General features: G+C 38.6%; 2 protein-coding genes across 2 annotated transcripts in view; both read right to left on the minus strand.

Moving 5' to 3' along the window:
• Positions 1-5,673: 5,673 nt before the first annotated feature.
• The window catches only part of LOC145994767 (uncharacterized), a 40,571-nt gene continuing 25,392 nt past the window's right edge, over positions 5,674-20,852 (minus strand). The window contains exon 4 of the mRNA XM_083131015.1: positions 5,674-5,763. The gene's annotated coding sequence lies outside the window, so the exon portion shown is untranslated. The remainder of the gene's footprint in view (positions 5,764-20,852) is intronic.
• LOC145995012 (protein GVQW3-like) lies at positions 15,205-15,852 on the minus strand. Its single transcript, XM_083131545.1, has one exon. It carries the CDS (start codon positions 15,850-15,852, stop codon positions 15,205-15,207), a length of 648 nt encoding a protein of 215 aa, XP_082987671.1.

Consider the following 20,852-nt stretch of genomic DNA (forward strand, 5'->3'; position numbering starts at 1 on the left):
TGGTCAGCAACCAATTTTATAAGCAATATTTTTCGCAGGGCCTGAGAACACACACGCAACTGAACTCTTCCATTTACCTTGCACGTGAGCAGCACGGATATTTCATAGAAGAATGATCATTACAAAGCATAGCTTTCCTTTCTCCTATCGCTCCTTCTTCCATTATTTAAATCGGTACAGATTTGTAAAACTGCTGCGCACGTGTTCGCTCACCGTGGGCAGACGACAAACGAGCTCTCCCTAAGGAGTGACGTAGTAACATGGCGGCGGCGTGTTTTCAGCGCAACGCTAGCCTCGCAACTTTGGAAGTCTCGTTTCTGCCTTAAACTAGACGCAGAGAAACGCGAGAACTTGCAGGGGTCATTTTTCCAGGGTGTAGTTTTTAAAATTGTTGTAAAAAAAATTGAGTGGAAATGTCCATTGCGTCTGTCATTCATAACGAACTGGAAAAATCTTCTACAGTCTAAGCGTCTGCTAAATGCCTTGGCTAAACGCTGCGAAATAGCTTCCGAGGGAACAGCTCGCATCCACCTGTTCCACCAGCCCCAAGACGCACGCAGCGGCAGGACAAAGCGAATGTTGTGAGTGTTGTATGATCGACCGGCTGAAGACGAAAGATTTTAGTTCATTGAACTTTACAGAAAAGACAGCAAACCAACACCTATCCTAACCGAATTAAAAACTAAAACTAAATCGTACACAAGGCATTTTCAAACAAGTTACTACAACTCTGTAACTGTATACTCTTCCAGTGGCAAATTATTGTTGTTCTTGTTTGTTCCCGAGAAGGTAGTTTGGAACAGTTCGGGTTTTGTCACAATTTCTACAAATCTAGTGGACGCATGGACGTCCGTAGGATTTTTTCCCAGGGGGGGCAAGCAAGGTACCTTTTCCCCAATAATAGTGTTGTACCCTCAAAAAAACATTTCTTAAATTTGAATTTATCATATTCATGCAATAATTAACACATATTATTGTGGCTGAAATGAAATTATATGTGACAAATATATAATTTTTATTTGACTTTCATTTTCCGGGGGGGACACGCCCCCCCTTTCGGACGCCCATGAGTGGACGTCATGAAAAAACTCGGCCATCTGATTGCCATTATTGCATTGAGGACATTTGAATTACAATGCTCAACTATAAAAAAAAATGTCAACTTAATCTACAAATAGAGAGATGAAACCGGTTTCGACAAAACATGTTTTCCCTGATCACTCATAAATTGCTTTTATTAATGTTTCCTATGTTGCGCATCAACAATTTTGTTTTTAATGTTTTCTTTACATTATATCATATTTGCTTTAACATTGGTAGTTTCATAATTTTAACGTGCTTCATGTATGTGACTTCTGATTTTTTTTAGCATATGTTTCGTATGTTTATTTGGTTCATTTCAACAAGGGTAGAATTTTACTTGGTCTACTGTATTATATTACGATACGTATGGGAGGGGAGGGGGCAAGTGCATGTCACCTGTTCCCCTGCCTGATTTAGCACCGCACGCCACTGATGGTTTCTAATGAAGGTAAGAATTTCTCGTGTAAATCGATAACAAAAATGGGTTTAGCAAAGCTTTAAGATTATGTAGCCAGTCATAAGTTTCCGAAAAGAAATAATATATTAAAGCGCAACGGAATGTTTGCGAAAACGAGCAAAATATATTAGTACGTTTATGCACAAACACCACTAAACTTGGGTCGTCTCTAGCTGCCATGAGTCGATAATGCAAAAATTTAGATTTTTACACTATGCTTTGCTTTTTATCTGGTTGCGAGCAGGTGTGATTCAACGGCGGGTAGGAATCGAAGAAACTCCCAAAATTATAAAGAAAAAATGTATTAAGTGCGTAAACGCTTGATACATATTATACACTATGACTGATATTATGCCCTATCCGATAATTTAATATTAACGTATGTCTTCATTGTATTAAGCAGACATTTTGCCCTTGTATTTTAGCCCTTTGTTTTTTGGCAACATTATAATTCGTGTAAATAAGATGCCCTAGTGGTTGCGAGACATGAAGCAGAAGATAAAATACTATATGTAATAACTATTATTCTTGATAAATGTGTGTATGTAAAACAAAGGACCATATTTACTAGCCACTTGGAAAAGTATGATATTACGTTAAAAAAAGAGAGTAAAGTTATTAACAACAACTATAAAAATAAAAGTACAGTCGCGCGGAATTATTATGTATCAGGGTTGGCATGTTTAAAACAAAAGTGTTTAAAACACTTTGTTTTAAACGTTTAAAACACACGGCTTTGTTTTTTACAAATGTTTTAAACGTTTAAAACAATGTGTTTTAAACATGTTTTTTACAAGTGTTTAAAACACATTTTGGTGGTAGATATTTTATAGTCTGTGATAATTTTTTTGTTAGGCAACCCTGTTTTTAATTGAATCTGTGTCAATTGATCCGCGCTTTACAGGTCTCACTTATCGCATAACACTTGAGCAACCTTATGTTCTGACGTCACGGGGAGTTAATTTTAGCCTAAATGCCTATGTTGTTAGGTTAGGCAGGCTAGCTATGTATGCACAAGGTAGCAAAATTGTTATGCGACAAGAAAGACCCGTGCTTTACTGTAGAAATCGAAACCTCTTAGTTTCTTGTTTCGTATCGTCCTGCAAGTTTGAGACTGGTGGAAGCTGGAAATGGAAACCTGAATACACAATGCGTGATTTTTTTTTTCTTTTGCGATACGATTCATTGGTCTGTATAACTGAATGAAGCGCAGATGCTTACTTTTGGTAACATAATTTTGTACTTTGAAAGATAAATTGATCTGGAGAATTTATTATGACACTGCAGGTTGTTTTCTGGTATATAAACTGTTCAGGCAGCATGAAATATTTCACCGTGATTTTTTTCAGGACGAGGATAGTAATTCTATAATATTTAGTTTCTTGAAATTTAGATGAATATACATCCTAACCTACTTCAGTAGTGGCGGAAAAAGTGGGGCTATTACCCACAACCTTTGTCCCTGCAGTAGAGGTGTCCCGACTTCCGGAAATGACTTCCCGACTTTCTGGGATCCCAAGCAGTCTGGAAATTCCGAATGGTCATTTTAAAACGTCGTCAATTCTAGACGTTCTCTGCACTGTAAATGTCTGGAACTTATCGGAAATTGTTAGGTTTTGTACCAGAAGTGCAAAAACAAGCACTTAAGGTGGAAATTACGGGTAGAATTCGAGATTTCAAGAGCTTTGGGAAATTTCGAACACATCCCGTCCCGAAAATTTTCCGACTTTTTCGGGAAATTGAGAATTTTTTCCGTCCCGAATATCGGGATTTAAAGAATTTCCCGTCCCGACCAAAAAATTTCTGTCCCGCACACCCCTACCCTGCAGTATGGTAAACCTTATCTCCAAAGGTAAATAAACTGTCCTTGTCGCCACTGTACTCATAAAAATTAGTACTTTTTTCTCTTTAACGACTTTAACGATAATTTACTGGGAAAAGGTTGACTTTGTTTTGTTTAAAACATGTTTTTTTTAACTCATGTTTTAAACTATGTTTAAAACAAAAAAAACATGTTTTAAACAAAAAAACAGTTTGTTTTGTTCTTTTTAAAAAAACACAAATTTTGCCAACCCTGTTATGTATTACTCATTACTGGATTCACAAGAATAAAGCACTTAAATTGTGAAAATTGCAAATGACGTTAACAAGTGGTGTGCAAATTTTAAGGCTTTTTTGAGTTCCGATATCTTTAATGTTGTTGACGATCGTCTTATTAAAATTCTCACAGCATTGATTATTTATCTATCATGTTCAGACATAATTTCTGAGGTTAACATGAAATTAAACTTGCAATTTAATCTAATAACAGTACGTTCAGAATCAAATTCCCCATGCATGTAAATGGGAGAACCATTGCCCATTAAGAGCGTGGGGACACAACAGGGGTGCTGCCACCTACAATAGTTTGCTTTGACCAGGCCCACAGGGGCGGCGGCAAAATTTTTCGACCGGGTGGGCAGAAGCTGCATATTGATAAATTAGGGTGTGCAGTACAAACGCAAGGCATTAGGTGAGTTTGACTAACACGTAGCTCCCCTCTCTCTCTCACTCGAGATTTCCCTCTTACCTTGTGTAGAAAGTAGGGGTGTGCGGGACAGAATTTTTTGGGTCGGGACGGGAAAAATTCAACATTTCCCGACAAAGTCGGGAAATTTTCGGGACTGGATATGTTCGAAATTTCCCGAAGCTCTGAGAGTTTCGAATTCTACACGAATAAAAACAAACAAATTCCGACAAGTTCCAGACACTTGCAATGCAGAAAACGTTGAGAATTAACAACTTTTTAAAAATGCCATTCGGTATTTCCCCGACTGCTCGGGATCCCGAAAAGTCGGGAAGTCATTTACCGAAGTCGGGCTGTGTCCAAAAGGTACAAAGTACATACTTGAAGTACAGTCTTGACGGAAGTGACGTCTCCTAGTGCAGTTCGAAAGCGCCAAGCAAACGAGTGTACAAGACCAGAGGACGCAGCACACGAGCGGTGCACACTTGCGATCTGTGCTTGCTTTTCATTTGTTAAAAAAATGGACGTCTGAAGTCAATCAGCTGGTAGTTGTAGTTCTTCCATTGTGTGGAAATGTAAGTAAACAAGTTTTAAAAATACTATGTAATTTTATTTATTGGTTTTATTCATATATGCGTGGTTTCTTTCTTCTATAGTGAGAAGGTGTTTAAAAGTGAGAAAACAATTTCTTTTCCCGCGATCGTAAACCATGTTGCGGAATGTGTGAAAATTAATTTGAAAGAGCAAATTTCTTTCATATTTCTATAATTATTAACGTGCTGTGTTATATAAACTGCACGCCGAGTCATGTGTGTGTTTTTCACGGAAAACAAGAGTGGCACATCCAGTCGATGTTTGATAATTTTAGTTTCGAAGCAACTTTTGTTGCATTCCTCACTTGTGTTGGCGCTGCAGTCGAAGTGCAGTTCGAAAGCTTTCCGCTTCCAGGCTTCAAGACCGAACTGCGAGTATGCTCTCAAAGTATGCTCGCTTCAAGTATGGTCTTGCAGCTTTCGGACACAGCCTCGGGAGGGAAATTTTTTTCCCCGATCCCGGACCCAACTTTTCGGGTTCCCGCACACCCCTAGTAGAAAGCGGTTTGGACATAAGGAATTCAGCAAACCTAATCATCGTATCTTTTTTACAGATCATTTGGGCTGTAAGTGTGATCTTTTCGCACACACTCAAATGTCAACCTCCCTCTTGTCTAGCACACCCTGGAAACTGTATTCTTGTAGGCAAATGAATCTCTGGCGCCTGTAATCGCAGTCAAGATAATCCTCTTGGTGCGTTCTGTTCGTCCCTTTATGACGTTCATCTAATTGCCATTCAACCTCACCGTCACCATTGACGCCGTAGTAGATATCTATGCATACGCCAAACAAACATCACAATGATTTCCACCTATTTACTACTTATATGAAAAATGTAACATGCTATTTCATTATTTACAATTTTCTACATTCAGTATAGACGGTGTTAAAGGCGGAGCTACTGCGGAGCATGCGCAGTCGTCTGGTCCCCCTCGAACATCCGGTTACGCTTAGGTTCTTTTTCTGCTGGAACCTCAAGAAAGATGACCGTGGCAGTAGACTCGGTCTTTGTTTTATCGTGATTTCATCATGCTATGTATGCAATTACGTCTGTAACACATACTGTGAAGCAAGGGCGCCGACTTTCCAAAATTTCTGTGGGTGCACATCAATGGCGGTTAGATCTGTAATTATCAAGTATTATATACTTTAAACAACTTACATTCACAATGATTGCAAGAGGCAATGATATTATCAACACGTTACTAAAAGAAAATACCACATTCATACAAATTAAAATGAAAAATTCTTCATAAATGCAAATAATTTTAATTGTATTGCAGAAAGAACTATGCAAGGATTTTGTTGTGAACAGAAACTACAAAATTACTAACTTTATGTGCCAAATGATAATAATAATCATGACATGTTAACTTTCAATATAAAATACATTCCTTCTTAAGTCATTTGCACTTATGAATTTGTTTGCAATTTTGGTAATGTCAATATTTTTAATCATTTCTTTATGAACATGCAAAATTGCCAAATAATTCAATCTTTTTTGGGTCATTGTTGACCGCAAAAACGTTTTCAATCTTCTAAGTGCTGAAAATGACCGATCAGAGGTACAAGAAGTAACAGGTAAAGTTAAAATCACCCGTACAAACTTCACAAATTCTGTGAGCATTTCACGCATGGGACCACTGTTTTCTCTACTTAAAATATTTGTAATGTCTGACAAGTTGGCCACTTTTCTTTGTTTGTTCTGTACACTGCAGAATTCGATCACCACCAATTTGACCATAGCAAAAGCTTCAAGTTGTGAAATAAGTTCCAAAATTTTCGTTTGAAATCTACGATTTAGCGAATCCACAGCCACATCAATTATTTCAAAAAATATTTGTCTGTACATTTCCTCCGGCGTTTGATAAGTATGAGAATCACTACCTTCGTCGTAGCGTTTTGGCATCTTCCTTGTTCGAATTCGAAAGTATGTAAAGAAGCAATACTCAATATTGTGTTTCAGGTTTCCACACGCGTCCCGTGCCACGTTTGAAAATTGCGAAAATTTTTGCCCGGCGAAGAGCTTTTGCTCCACGCATCCGGTCAGTACACCCTCTTCTTTGTACTAACTATTAACACGGCAACACCCCTTTTTTCTGAAAATGAGAACTTCCCAGTCTACAATCTAAGCTCCCGCGTCCTTCCAAGCCATTGTTTCTCGGAGAACAAACAAAACGATAACAATCCAGATTACATGAAAACAACTTCACTGAAATCGTAAACCACACCGCTCTTATCTGATTGAAAGAAACAAAAGAAAAAATCAACAATTGAGGTAGTTGGTCACAATCGGATTCCTTGTATTTCATTTCGGTTTATTCTTTATTAGTGCTCAATATCGGCAAATAGTTATTTTATAACAATTGTTGACGAATGGAGTGGGCGTATTGTAGTGTGTCACTTGTAAGGAAACATCAAAGCAAGCCGAAAAGACGGGATTCTATTCACAATACAATATACTTCCATTGTTATTGTGGGGACTGCCTTTGACTTGGCCAGAGACAGGCAAGGAAGGGGGGAATGTGTTGCTTGGTTGTGTTTGCACAAACACATTTGAAACAATTATGTTTTAGAGGTTAGAAATTTTAACTTCCATCTCAATGTCTTAATTGCTTATAATTTTTTATAATGGCAAGTCAGAAATATTTACTTTATTTTGTTTTTATCAAACTAAAAATCTTGTGGGTGCCGCGCATCCACAAGATTATTTATGTGGGTGCTCGAGCCCCGGAGCACCCACACCCACGTAGTCGGCGCGCATGCTGTGAAGTTGTAGCGATTACTGTCACAAAAATGTTTTAAGATTAGGTCCCTCAGCATTCTTCTAATAATAAACCTAAATGCTCTCGTAGTTAAGTAAAATTCTGTTAGCATTAAAATAATATCGTTAAATGCTTTCTAAAGAAAAAGGTTCTTAATTACCTGTACATTAATTCCCACTAATCATAAACTTGCATTTCTCTCGTCTTAATCTGTTCTTAAGATTTGTAACATCCTCTTAGCAGACGAATTACGTGGCAGCAGCAAATTTGACACTTATTCTTACTGCTGACACGTGCGTGGCAGCAGACTCGGCCCAAAAATAAACTCTACTGTGGACACCGTTACTCATTTTGATTACATTCTAAGAACGGTCAAGGCATACTAATCTTGTGCATGTTGCTTCATACCGGTCTCTGTTAAAATTATAATACATTTTCCGAACTAGTGCAGTTTGAATCCATCAGCACGCGCTTTGTCTGCAAGGAGCAGACTATTCTCACGGAACAAACCAGCCTCCTGGCCCGTGCGTTTGGTGAATCTCGTTCTTGCACGAAACGCACGGAATGCGACTTTTGGGACAGCATAATGAAACTCACGAAACGTACGGAAGCACTTATGGGACAGCCAGTTACCATAACTCGTTTAACGCGTTAAACTCGTGCGACTTTCGGAACGGGCCCAATGAGTCCCATCCCGATCCAGACTTCGGGACGTAATCTCCCGACTTTTCGGATCCCGAGCAATCTGGAAATAGCGAATGCTCATTTTTAAAAGGTGTTAATTCTTGACGTTTTCTGCATTATAAGTGTCTGGAACTTACAGAAATGCAAAAACAATCACGTAAGGTGAAAATAACTTTTAGAATTAGAATTGCAGCTATAACTAAAAGAGCACAGGGTCAAGTGCACCACCCATCCCCTCATTGGCAAAGGAAAAGTCATGCTTACCTCTCCTGAAATATTACACAATTCTCTCTTAATTTTTCGTTTCTTGATTTCATTTGAATTTGATATTTAAAGTCGCCTTCCTCTCACTTTTAGTTAATTGCATCAATAAATATGAGTGATGATATGCTTAAATTCATGAATGGACACTCACAAAGAACGTCCATGCCCAGGCTGGGATTCGACCCCTGGCATCCTAACATTCAACCACTCCACCATGGTCTTCCCTTCTTATATATATTTCCATTTTAATTTCTCTCTATATCGTTCCTCCTCTTGCTTCTTTTTTTAATTTTACAGATTAACCTTCCTATCTCTCTCTCTCTCTCGTTCTGTTTTCTTTTTCCGTAAGCCTGAATCACACAGAACTGGATTTCCAGTAGAAACGCCCTAGTTGACGGTGGACTGGCTACCCATTTGCTAGTCTTCATCTCGCACCATGCTTGTTACTGCTTACTTGTCCATAGACTTTTGTTCCGATAAGACATTGCGCAGAGCAGACAATCTGTACTGTAAAGATGGACGAGCAATTTGAAGAATGTTGCTTTGTGCTTTTATTAAAAATTAAAAAAAAGAAAAGTATGGGCTAGAGATTAGCTCGAAAAAAAATCTAGTAATCAATCCATACCGAACAAGCTTTTTTAATTAACTTGGGTATGCATATTCAATATTCATATATGAGATTCGTAGGATTCATTCACAAATTATAAAAAAATTGATCATTTAATTTAATACACTTGTAATAATAAGGATTTTCATTAAAGTAAAGGTAAAGTGTTCCCCTGTGCATAGCACCACGCCATGAAGGCGTATAGGGGGTGTGGAGGTAACGCCCCACACTTTCTTGATCCGGTCGTGAGTGGGGGTGATGTGATCAGCATCACGCCCCTGACCACCTTTACCCCCCAGGGTTTCCCCCAGGTACCCATGTTATTCGACGCTGGGTGGGCGCCGGGGCTGCTTCCACCCTTAGAAAAGTTCCCGGATTTGAACCGGCTAATATTATTTGTCACGTACACATCTCATCACTTTGCATAAATACCTAAATATTAATGAACTGAACACAAATTCACTGCACAGCATCTCGTTGCTTTTTTTCTTATCGAGAAACTAACAAAAACAAAACAGCCAACACTCGGATACCACAGAAAAAAAAAAAACTAAATTCACAGATTATCTTCACATGCCCAAACTTTGCTCTGATTGTCTGTTCCACAGAACTCAGTTGAGGAAAGCCAGTAGAAATTAGAACATGTCCTATTCCTCCAAACCAGTCAAGCAGCCAGCCAGGCAGTGGCGTGCCAGGATTTTCGAAAGGGAAAGGGAGGGGTTACCTATACTTTTTCTTGGTGGTCAGCCATCATTTTGTCATATTTTCCTACCTTTGAAGTCCTTTTTTTTTTTTAGGAATACTGGGCCAAACGGGGGGGGTGGGTGGTTATAACCCCCACCAACCCCTCCCCCTTGGGCACGCCACTGCAGCCAGGCAACTATCACATCCAGGCAGGTAGCCAACTAACTGGTCCAGTTCCATGTGATTCCGCCTTTACTCAGGGTGACCACTCTACGACCATGATGAAATTCAAGCATAATTCCCAGTTTTCAAGGCAAAGTTCCCAAAAATTCAAGGCTACATGTATATGTTTTCTCTATTTCAATCTTAATTATTACTGACTCTCATAATCAACATGCATACACACACAATATAAAGGGTTTGTGTGATTCCAATGTATCCAAAAATTCCAGTTCAATTAGACAGCATATATGCATGTTAAAATACTTAATTTCAGGTGGGGATTTTACATTTGCCATTTCACATACTCAGATGTGAAATACATCTAAAAACCCAAGTCACAAATCCTACGGGATCTACTAATCTACGAAAAATTGCTATTGTACAAGAATTTAAAACCCAAATTTACCTAATTAACTTCAAGATATCTTGCAATAATCTTCCATCTGTCAGATAGATTGTTCTGAAAAGTAACTAGATAATTAAGTCAACAGATTGAGATAATTCTGTTTTATTTTCCACACACCCTTCTTTTCCTTCCTCCATAAAAATAACAGCTAAACTGTGAAAAATGTATCTCAGGGCCTTTATAAATATGTGTAAATTCAATAGGATATGGGTTAATAAAAGTTGCAACTTTTCAAGTCTATGGAGAAAAATTTGCGCATACCACAAATCACGAATACATTGTGAAATAATATTAAAATATCAATCAATATGGAGAATTTATTTGTCTCTTGCCGCAGCTGCAGTAATCATCTCATCAATGCATCAAACATCGAAATCCCCAGAATTGGGCTCTTTTTTAATATTCAAAGCGGCCCTGCATACACTTTTAGTCATCACTCAGTACCTTGCATATCATATGATGAACAGAGTGCATGCACTATCTGCTTCTAAACAATAAATATAAGCTTTACAGTAAGAATAAGAACGCAAGTGAAGAGAGCTTGAAAATGTTTATATCTACAAGTATTTCTTTGCAAACTAACAATACTATTAATTTATAAGGCACTAACAGTTTCACAGAGGTAAACAATTTGTCCAGATGTTTTGCAGGACATTTTGCAGGACGGTATTGAAAAATAGAGACATATTTGGTTTTTTGGAGTAGATTCGCAGACCGCAGGACATGACCCTCAAAAAAAGGACTATCCTGCGAAAATCAGGATGTCTGGTCACCCTAAGCTAGGTATCACATGTATAGTTTACACCAAAATTGAATCTGGCACCCTTTAGTGCAAAGCAACTGCGTTAACCACTATTCTATAGGGCAGGCCAGTCTTTTCTGTGGCATCTCATTGCACCTTGAGAATGACGACAATATATAAGAAATTTTATACACACATCTAAGTTCTTAAAATTAATCATATTTGTGTGTGCGAAACTGAATATATGATGGCTCGTGTCTTTGGTACGACAGGTGCAAGGTTTGATTCCTTGTAGGAGCTCCACAATTTCTGTGTGCTGTCCCAACCTCTTGAGGACAACTGGGGAGCTACTTGAAAGCAAAATAGAAGCTGATTTTATTCTTGAAACTAGGTGGGACATGATGTGATGACCAAGCAACACCGAATGAAAAATCACTTTGCAGGCCTTGTCTCTCGATATTAATTTCACTGACTAACTGTAAGTTTTTCGATGACCTAAACGTGGCTTTTTATGCACTATGCACCGTACAATGTTTCTTCCTTTCACCCTACCTTTACAGTTTTTCTTCCAAAGAATTCCTCTTCCGATACATAAGCATAATGTGCTACAAAACCAGAGGTCCCGGTTCGGACCTTGGCCAGGTATGGTTGTATCATGTCTGTCTCATCACTATTCCTTCAGGTCATCATCATTCATCCTCTTCAATGCATTTAACCCAAGACGTAAAAAATCACCACTCCTCCATGGCCCAAATACAGTGCCTTTCACAGGCGAGTCATCCGTGGAGCAGCGGCTAGCGTGCTGGGCATTGAGAGCATAGAAATGAAAATTAGAGAATGCGATCTTGAATTTGCTTAGTTCATCACTCACGGGTAGGAGATTTTCCCTCCTGCGAGTAGGCAAATAACAAAAAATGCTTGATAAGTAATTTGGTTCTCCACACCTCATGATTATATTATATTAGGTGCATTCAAATGAAAAGGTCTATTTCCTTGCAGAAACTTTATTACAGTAGTTGGCTACACATATTCATCGTATGAGGTAAGACACTGGTCCCACTTTGAAACAAGGTTATGAATTCCTTGGTAGAAGAAGTCCTTGTGTGGGGAATGAAACAATTCCCTGACAGCTTCCTGCAGCTCAGGACTCGAGCTCGTCCTCTGAGGTGTTTCTTCATATGTCCAAAAATGTGAAAATCACATGGACTCAAGTCAGGACTGTATGCAAGGTGGTCTAGCACTTCCCAATGAAATGATTGCAACAGATCCTGGAGCATTGTCCTGGAGTAAAATGATGCCTTTGCTGAGTTTTCCTCGATGCTTATTCTTGATTGATGTCCGTAGACGATGCAGTTTTTCACAGTACGTGTTTGCGTTAATTGTGTGTCCCTCTGGAAGAAAATCCACTAGCAGTGGACCTTGGTCATCGAAAAATACGGTCTTCATAAGTTTGCCGACTTATAGGTTGTGACTTGCTTTTCTTTGGTTTTGGTGATCCTGTATGCTTCCATTCCATACTGTCTCTCCTTGATTCTGGCTGGTAATATGGGCAGATGGATTCATCTCCAGCAATGATTTTGCTGATAAAGTCCTCACCTTCATTCCTGTATCGCATCAAATGAGCCAATGACATTCCCATTCTGCATATTTTTTGTTCCTCTGACAAACACTTTGGCACCCACTGTTCAATCAGGAATGCAATTTTTCAACTGTCCCGGACGAGCATCGTCTTTCAATGTGTTTCGTCCACCACAAAAATGCCTACACCATTTTCTCACTGTTTGGTCCGATACACATTTTTCATACACAACTTTCAATCTTCTATGAATGTCCGCTGAATGTACTCCATCAGCATGAAGAAACCGAATGACACCCTGCTGTTCTTCCTTGGACACGTCCCTTAATGGCAGCTCCATTGTTCAACACAGCTTTCCACCTGGGGGGAAGAAAGTGAAGGTGATTAGATAACGGACACGTGCTACCTGGACACACTTGCGCATGCACAGATGCCTCATTACTAAAACGTCACATATACCTGTGGGTATAGAAAACACATGAAGTTACTGTCTCACATAAAACGTTTTTTTCAGAAAGAATAAAATGGACCTTTTCATTTGAATGAACTAAGTATAACTAACTATTATTAGCTATGAAAGTTGGGATTTAATTATATTTGTATGTCTAGCCTGAACTTCCGCATTTGCAAGTGAAGACTAAATTAAGAAAAATCACAGAACGATATGCAGAATTTTAAATCTTAATATTTCTAGAGCATGCAGACGACTGTAAAAATTTTTACTACATACCTAGTTTTTTTTTTCCATAAATGAAACGTGACTTGTTCTTCATCACACGTGAGATCAACTAGGCTGGGAGTCGAACCCAGGCTCCTGTGTGGTAGTCGAATGCCCTTTTAAATAATGTGTCGGACATTTAGTCGATCAGTCAATCCTGATCCACTGTTTACAGAGAAAGTTGGCAGCTTGACACGTGACATTTCACTCGCGATGTACAAAAATGAGATCACAAACACTCTGTGAACCAACCTTCTCCTGTTTACAGAAGCTAACCACGAAACCACCACCTGGACCAAACCCTACTTCAAACTAGCTGACAGTCATCAATTGTCCACCAAATCAGCAGAGTAGGAGGGCAAAAAGAGGCAGAGGTTTCTTGAAAAATGAGTGAGAAGTTCGATGTGAAGTCTGCACATTGCAAAGCCATATTTGGACTGAAACTGTGGAGTAACATAGAAATATCTAAGCTAAAGCAATAAAACCCCAACCTTCACGTGAATTTCATGGTATCAATTGACCGACTAACTATTCGATGTTTCTCTGAATTTTCAGGAAATGTGATATTCCTCCTTTGCAGGTTATCAGCATGAGGATTGAGTACGTGAGGAAGGAACCGCCTGACGGCATCTTTTGTCATCTATCCCCACGCCAGAAAAGGAACAAACAGTAGAATTTTGTCTTTTGCAATTTTATCCACCCTGAAATATAAAATAATTAACACAGAAAGTCTAGCCACCTGCAGCTAAATCTTCCTGTTTGTGTCGTTTCGGGACAATGAACATGGCACAAGTTCAGCACCAGATGAAGAAAAGCAGCAGAAAGATGTTTGTGGGAGGAAGGGGGTGTGGGTGACTTGGTGTGCAGGAAGGGAAAATGTGTTTTCAAAAGGTCTGACTTCTCTGAAAGAATGGGCCATAAAATCATTAACAGCATCGCCTACCACTACATCTGTTTGTGTTCAACAGGCAAGAAGCAGGAAAATGAGAAAGATATGTATTGCTTGCGTATCTATGGCATAATTTGCATACATTATCAGGAAAATGTCCAGTTTTTGTGAGCTTGTAGTATCGAAAGTAGGCATAAAAAATGGTAATTGAGAAACATTTTGCCTTAATAACCCCTATACACTGTGAAAGTGTGTATGGTGATCTAGTGAAAATTTCGTTTGTTATATATATTTTGAGACCAGACCAAGACGAGAAGGAGACAGATGTTTATAAATTAAGACGAGACCATCAACAAGACATTTACAAATACACACGAGACCAAGAATGAGACAGGCATTTACAATTCGAAACAAGTTTAAGTCTGCTGTGTCTCATCTCATCTTGATACCATTCCTAGTGGTGAGGTTGTGATCCGACCAATCAACAAGTTCAGATAATGAGATGAGGTGGCTATTTTGCAATACAAAGTTGAAACTACAGGGTAGGATTCAAAAGTAATGAGCCTTCGTTCAAAAAGACATATTTATTGAGCTGATCAGTACAACTGACTAATAGTCTTCAAAATAGGCACCTCCTGCATCAATGCACTTCTGTAGGCGGCTATTCCATGACTCAAAGGCATCCCCGAAGTATTGTTCTGGGATGGCTACAAGGGCTGCCTTGACATTTGCTTTGATGTCCTCGATGGAGTCGAAACGTTTTCCTTTCAGCACTGATTTTAAGCGTGGAAACAAGAAGAAGTCAGGAGGCGACAAGTCCGGACTGTAGGGAGGCTGGGGTACCACAGGAACGTTGACTCGGACCAGGTAGTCGTTGACGATGAAGGCGGTGTGGCTGGGGGCGTTATCGTGGTGAAGCTTCCAGTTGTCCTCGATGTCCCTTCGCTTGCGCGCCACGCTTCTTTTCAGCCTTTTCAGGACTTCCTGGTAGTAAGCAGCATTCACGGTCTATCCGGGTGGGACAAACTCGTAGTGGACGATCCCCGTCACTCCGAAAAAGGCGATGAGCATGGTCTTCGTTTTCGATTTGCTCATCCGTGCTTTCTTGGGACGGGGTGAGTTTGAGGTGTGCCACTGAGCGCTTTGTCGTTTAGTTTCTGGATCGTACTGAAAAGTCCACGTTTCGTCACCGCTTATCACTGTTTCGAGAATGGCAGGATCGCCTTCGCACAATTGCAGCAGTTCTTCGCATCGGAGTACTCGGTTCTGTTTCTGTTCTGCAGTCAAAACTCGCGGCACAAGTTTTGCACAGACTTTCCGCATGTGCAAGTCCTTGGTAACAATGATTTGCACCGTTGTCTCCGATAAGTTCAGGGCTTCTGCTTGGTAGAGACTCAAACTCCGGTCCGTGTTCAAAAAATCACGCACTCGCTGCACATTCACGTCAGTTCGAGCCGACGACGGGCGTTCATACCAGGGTTCGTCAGTCACCTCTTCCCGGCCCTCACGAAAAGCCTTGTGCCACTTTTTGACTTGAGAAGAGGACAGACACTCAGTCCCAAACGCCTGTTGAAGCATTGTGACCGTTTCGGAAGGAGACTTGCCCAACCGGATGCAAAATTTGATCGCGTAGCGTTGCTCTAACGAACTTTCCATTTCGCCGTGTCACGCACCACCGTATAAGGCCGATGCTACCACTCCGAAAGCTGGGAGCCAACTGACACGCGTTGCGCTGCGTAGCCAACACCCACCACCACCGTTCATGTCAACCGGAGTGCGCTGCAGGGTGCGCACGCGTCAGTATAAAGTGAGGCTCATTACTTATGAATCCTACCCTGTATATATCATTTCAGTATGTAATATTATGTTATGCATATTATTTACTTGTAATCATTATCAATACACAAAGTATTGAAATTTACTGTCAAACTGATCTAATCTTCTACATTTATGCATTTTTACTTATCTGCACAAAATAATTAATCAGAATTTATAATTACTGCACACATAGAAAGGAAACCCAAACTGAAATTGTCTTATAGAAAATAAAGTAAAAGAGGCTTTATAAATAAATTGAAAAATATGAAAAGTTGAATATCATACTTTTACCTTATTGTTACAGGTTATAGTAAATTTTGACAAATATAAGTTTTAAATTTATATATTAAAAAAATTGGTAAATAATCAATTTTAGGAGCAATAGTTTTCATGTGTCCTGGCTTGAATTCCAGTCTGGGGGGGTGTTCTTTGCGAGCATCCCTTAATCATGATTGATTGACTGAAATTAAAAGTATGGGTGAATCGGCACTTAGGGTATTTTGGACCAATCACATTATACGAGGTCAAGCCCCTTACCGTAGCTAAATCAAAATCTCTCTCTCTGAGGATTAAAATATCCTTATCTCGTTAAAAGTTGAACTGTAAAGGGGCACTCAGTACATATGAGGACAAAACACAGCCCTACAGATGATTATGCTGGCCATGGGTATACATGCCAGAGCCTCCTTGGTCTGCAACATTGCAGTTACCGAGGTATACTTTGTGGAAGTGAGGTTGATATTTGGGTGCCTTTTCACAAGGTCATCCCTTAAACCATGCACCCCTTCATAAATTTCATCATATCAGCACTCATCCTCATCTTTGCAATTATACCTGCCGCAAAATTAGTTTGGTATTGAGAGCTGAAGTAAAACGGTGTTGCCATATCATGCGGTATGGTACGGTATGCAGTGCAGCCGTCTGACGCTCTGTCGAGGAAAACTTGTTATCAAAAGGAACAACAATGATGAAATGTGTTATTGTTTTTCGAGGAAAACGAAATAACAATGATGAATGTGTTATTGTTTTCTCTCTTCATTTCCATCTCCCTTACAACATGAACAAATTAACGAAACGAGCATTGTTTACAGATTACCTTTTCAATCCATTCTGTATATACACTTTCAATAATCATTTCTTCCGAAGTCCCCGTTAAAGTCTGCCCGTCTTTCAATTATACCGCAACTGAATTGCACAAAGTCCAGTTGGTGTGGCATCTGACTTTCATGCGTGAGATCCGCGGTGGTTTGTGGAACTTTTTCTAATATCCCGAGCGGCTCCGGGGTCGACTCAGCCCAAGTGAGTACCTGGAGCAAACCTGCGGTAAAGGTGGTTGGTGAACCACATCACCCCCATAATATGGCCTAGGTCGAGAATGTGTGGAGCTTTACCTCCACATCCCCATATGCCTCCATACTTTACTTTATTTTGCATCCATTATTTTTTTTTTGTATGCTAATCCCAGATATTTTATGACTGTCCTTAAAGATGTTTCCCCACCTTGTAAAAATGCCGAATCTTTCAACGAAACGCGCAGTTTCCCCACAGTGGGATGATCTTTCCTCCTATAATAAGAGTAAATATGGCGACAAATAGCATCTTGCTGAAAGGTATCTAAATTTGTCACGCGTTTACTGATATTCCTCTTCTTTCCTGGGGTTTCCAATTCTGAAGCCTCGCATTTATTTATTTATTTCTACCACATTATATTTTTCTTTCCCTATGGTAACAATAGTGTTCTTAGACACGCCGAAAGCAGCAGCAGTCCTGTCCAGAACTTTATTTACAGAAATGATTGGACCCCCGTTGTTTTTCTCTTTCTCAAATTATTTGCACTCAGAACAAACCATCTCCCGCGTTTGTCCTTTGAGAAGAATTCCTTTTTCTCCCAACAACATGAAATCTGATCGCAGGAAGAATCGCCCGATAAGCGGCAACACCGAGATAAACATTTTCTGTTGCTAGGTAACCAGGGCTTGGGTGAAGCACTGGGAAGATTTGATTGGCTATGCCAGCAACCCACCCTCCCTCAGTGACGTAGACCCGATTTTAACACGTGCTTCACAAGCATCAATACCAAACTAATTTTGCGGCAGGTATAGTCAAAAGTGGCAGGAAAGCAAAGTAAAATAAATCAAATCAATATTTATTGTGCAGCTTGATGAGAACACATATGCATGTAGACCACTTTCATTTATCTTTCACGTAGGCAGCAGGGATATTTAAGAGAAGAATGATCATTACAAAGCCTAGCTGTTCCTTCCACTATTGTTGCAAGTGATGTATCAACATTGTATCCTGTTTTGAGTGCAATGCTGGCCTCGCAACTTTGTAAGTCTCGTTTTTTTGCCTAAATTGAATGCAGAGAAACATGAGAACATGGAGGGGCAATTTTTTCTATGGTGTAATTTTTAAAATTGTTGTGAAAAAAATTGGTGAAAATGTGCACTGCCCATCAAAAGTGAGAGAACACAACTATTGTGCTGCCACCTAGAATTAGCTTTGGTTAACCAGTCCCATAGAGGAAGGGTATAACTGATGGAACAATTCTCAAACACCTTTCTTGATCAAGCACCGCCTTTCAACTTCTGAAATCATGCTAAATGCTTTTTCTGTTAGGTTTAGGCTCTTAGCATTAATACATGACAATTTTTGTGACATAACAAGCCAAAGGGCAGAGCTTTACCAAGAAGGTTATTCAGAAGTGTATCATAACACATAACCACTTAACGCAACTCTAAAAACTGCGTTGGGATCGAACCAAGAACCTCTAGATTGAATTGGGTGATGCAGTTATTTCTCATTCATCTCTCAGATGGTTATCACTAGCTTAGCCTAACGTATAATGTATGTGAAAGGTTACATTTAAAGGAATGGCGATAGAAATTAACTTAAGTTAGATATGGGTTTTATATTTATCCAAGAACTCAATATATTCACTATTGTGTTCGTTATTATTATCATCTATATTATAATTCTTAGTATCACAATACTTATTTTAGTCATTATTGATCTGTAACTCATTTTATTGAATAATTTACTGGCTGTACGCATACTCAGCTCTTATTATAACTGCTCTCTGTATTCTAACGTTGTTTAAACCTTATAAAACTGATATAATCTCACATTTCTGTCATTTATTTAATTAATAAAATTATAATTGTAAATGTTACTTAAATTTAACAATTGAAATATTAAAATGTGTACTTGTTTAAACCCTATTTGCCTAACCACGCTAAATCATAGAGAATCTAATTCTCATTTTCCGTACCGAATGTGTTTAACACATTTTATTCATAAAAAATACTAGTCTATTATCTACTTACACTATTTATCTTTTGTAGTTCACAAAAGATTATTTCCGTCAGTTCTCTGCAGGCCTACAGAAACATGAGGAAAATTTCTTATGCGCTGTTTACATTCATCAAATTCCCTTTGTTCACTATTCGTGAATACATAATATTAATACAACTGTACTTGTTGTTCATAAATATGAAACTTCGATGTCTACGAGTTTTAACTAATGATTTTAGTGTGGTAATAACTAGTTTTACACTGCCGTGCAATTATTAAGGGCTAAACAATAACATTTCACATAAATTTAGTGTTCTTTGCAGCCTTGGTGATCAGTCAAAGCTGAAGAAAATTTCATTATTTACATTTTATTCTTACTTCCTCTCGTTTCTTCGTCCTCCTCTCTCTCTTGGGATGTACATACTAAGTAACCTTTTACTCTTTGTATTATTTCTTCTGCTTCTTCCTTGAACAGAATTTTAGTGACAGAAGAATTATATGCTAATAAATTTTATACAGCTTAAGAGAAAATTGTCGCATATAATGAGATTTAAATAATTTAAGAGAGACTAATGCCTTAAAACTTGTTTTATGCACACTTGAGTAATATGTAGGACCTGTTTAATTTTAATAAATGCTGTAACTTGAAGTGAAATTGCGATTTTTATATTTTAAGGTTTTGAAACAACATATTTATATATATGAAAAGAAACTACACATGCATTTTAAGGTATTTAACATTGGAAGCTATAACATGCTAAGGAGAGATATTCGACTGATATTCAATGCAATATTTTAGAGAAAAAATAATAACAAAAGAATCTTGTTAATATGTGAAAAACTCAGCATCTTGAATATCGCCTTCGTAATTTTTCTAGCTATTCTATTACGTTGGCTTACGCCTAACTATGGTGCTTTAAACTACTAATCGTCATTGCGCTACAATGACGGTGGTCATTGCGCTACAATGATGGTGTCATTCCTTTGACACGGGTACCTCTGTGTACATAACCGTATATAACCAAAAGCGCTTCTTATTATTCCTAAACTAGAATATGTAATTAACGAGCAGGTAAAATTGGAGTTTCCTTTGTTTACATAGTAACATTAACTTTAGTAATAAAACAATTTATTCCTTAGTTAAGGTAACATAAGCGACTGACTCGTGAATTCCTCGACTATCTCCTTAATCTAAGCTCCCTTCTTGAGGTGCTAGGAGACTTCAGTCATAATGAATATAAATGAGTCGTCCGCGGGACCTTGTTCATTCCCAAAACTATATTTATTAAAATTTAATATCCTTGTTGCAATAATCTTAACAGTTATAGCTCATGCATTCTAGATCATTACAAGTTACGGTCAGTTTTAAACGAAATTTAAATTGAAACTCTTAAGGAACTTTACTTAATAATAATAACAAAAAAAGAAAATATTGACTCAGACAAGCATACTCTCTGCTATGACTTGTTGAAATACACCATAGTGCCACTGAGTCCAGAGTCAATAAACTCTAATTTATTTTCCTAGTTCATGCTATAACTTTA

The sequence above is a fragment of the Lepisma saccharinum genome, chromosome 11 (assembly GCF_977018435.1).
Source record: "Lepisma saccharinum chromosome 11, izLepSacc3.1, whole genome shotgun sequence".
Lineage (NCBI taxonomy): Eukaryota > Metazoa > Arthropoda > Insecta > Zygentoma > Lepismatidae > Lepisma > Lepisma saccharinum.

Coding starts and splice junctions, on each gene's coding strand:
- LOC145995012 (XM_083131545.1), bottom strand. CDS start 15,852: ATGGAAAGTTCGTTAGAGCAACGCTACGCGATCAAATTTTGCATCCGG.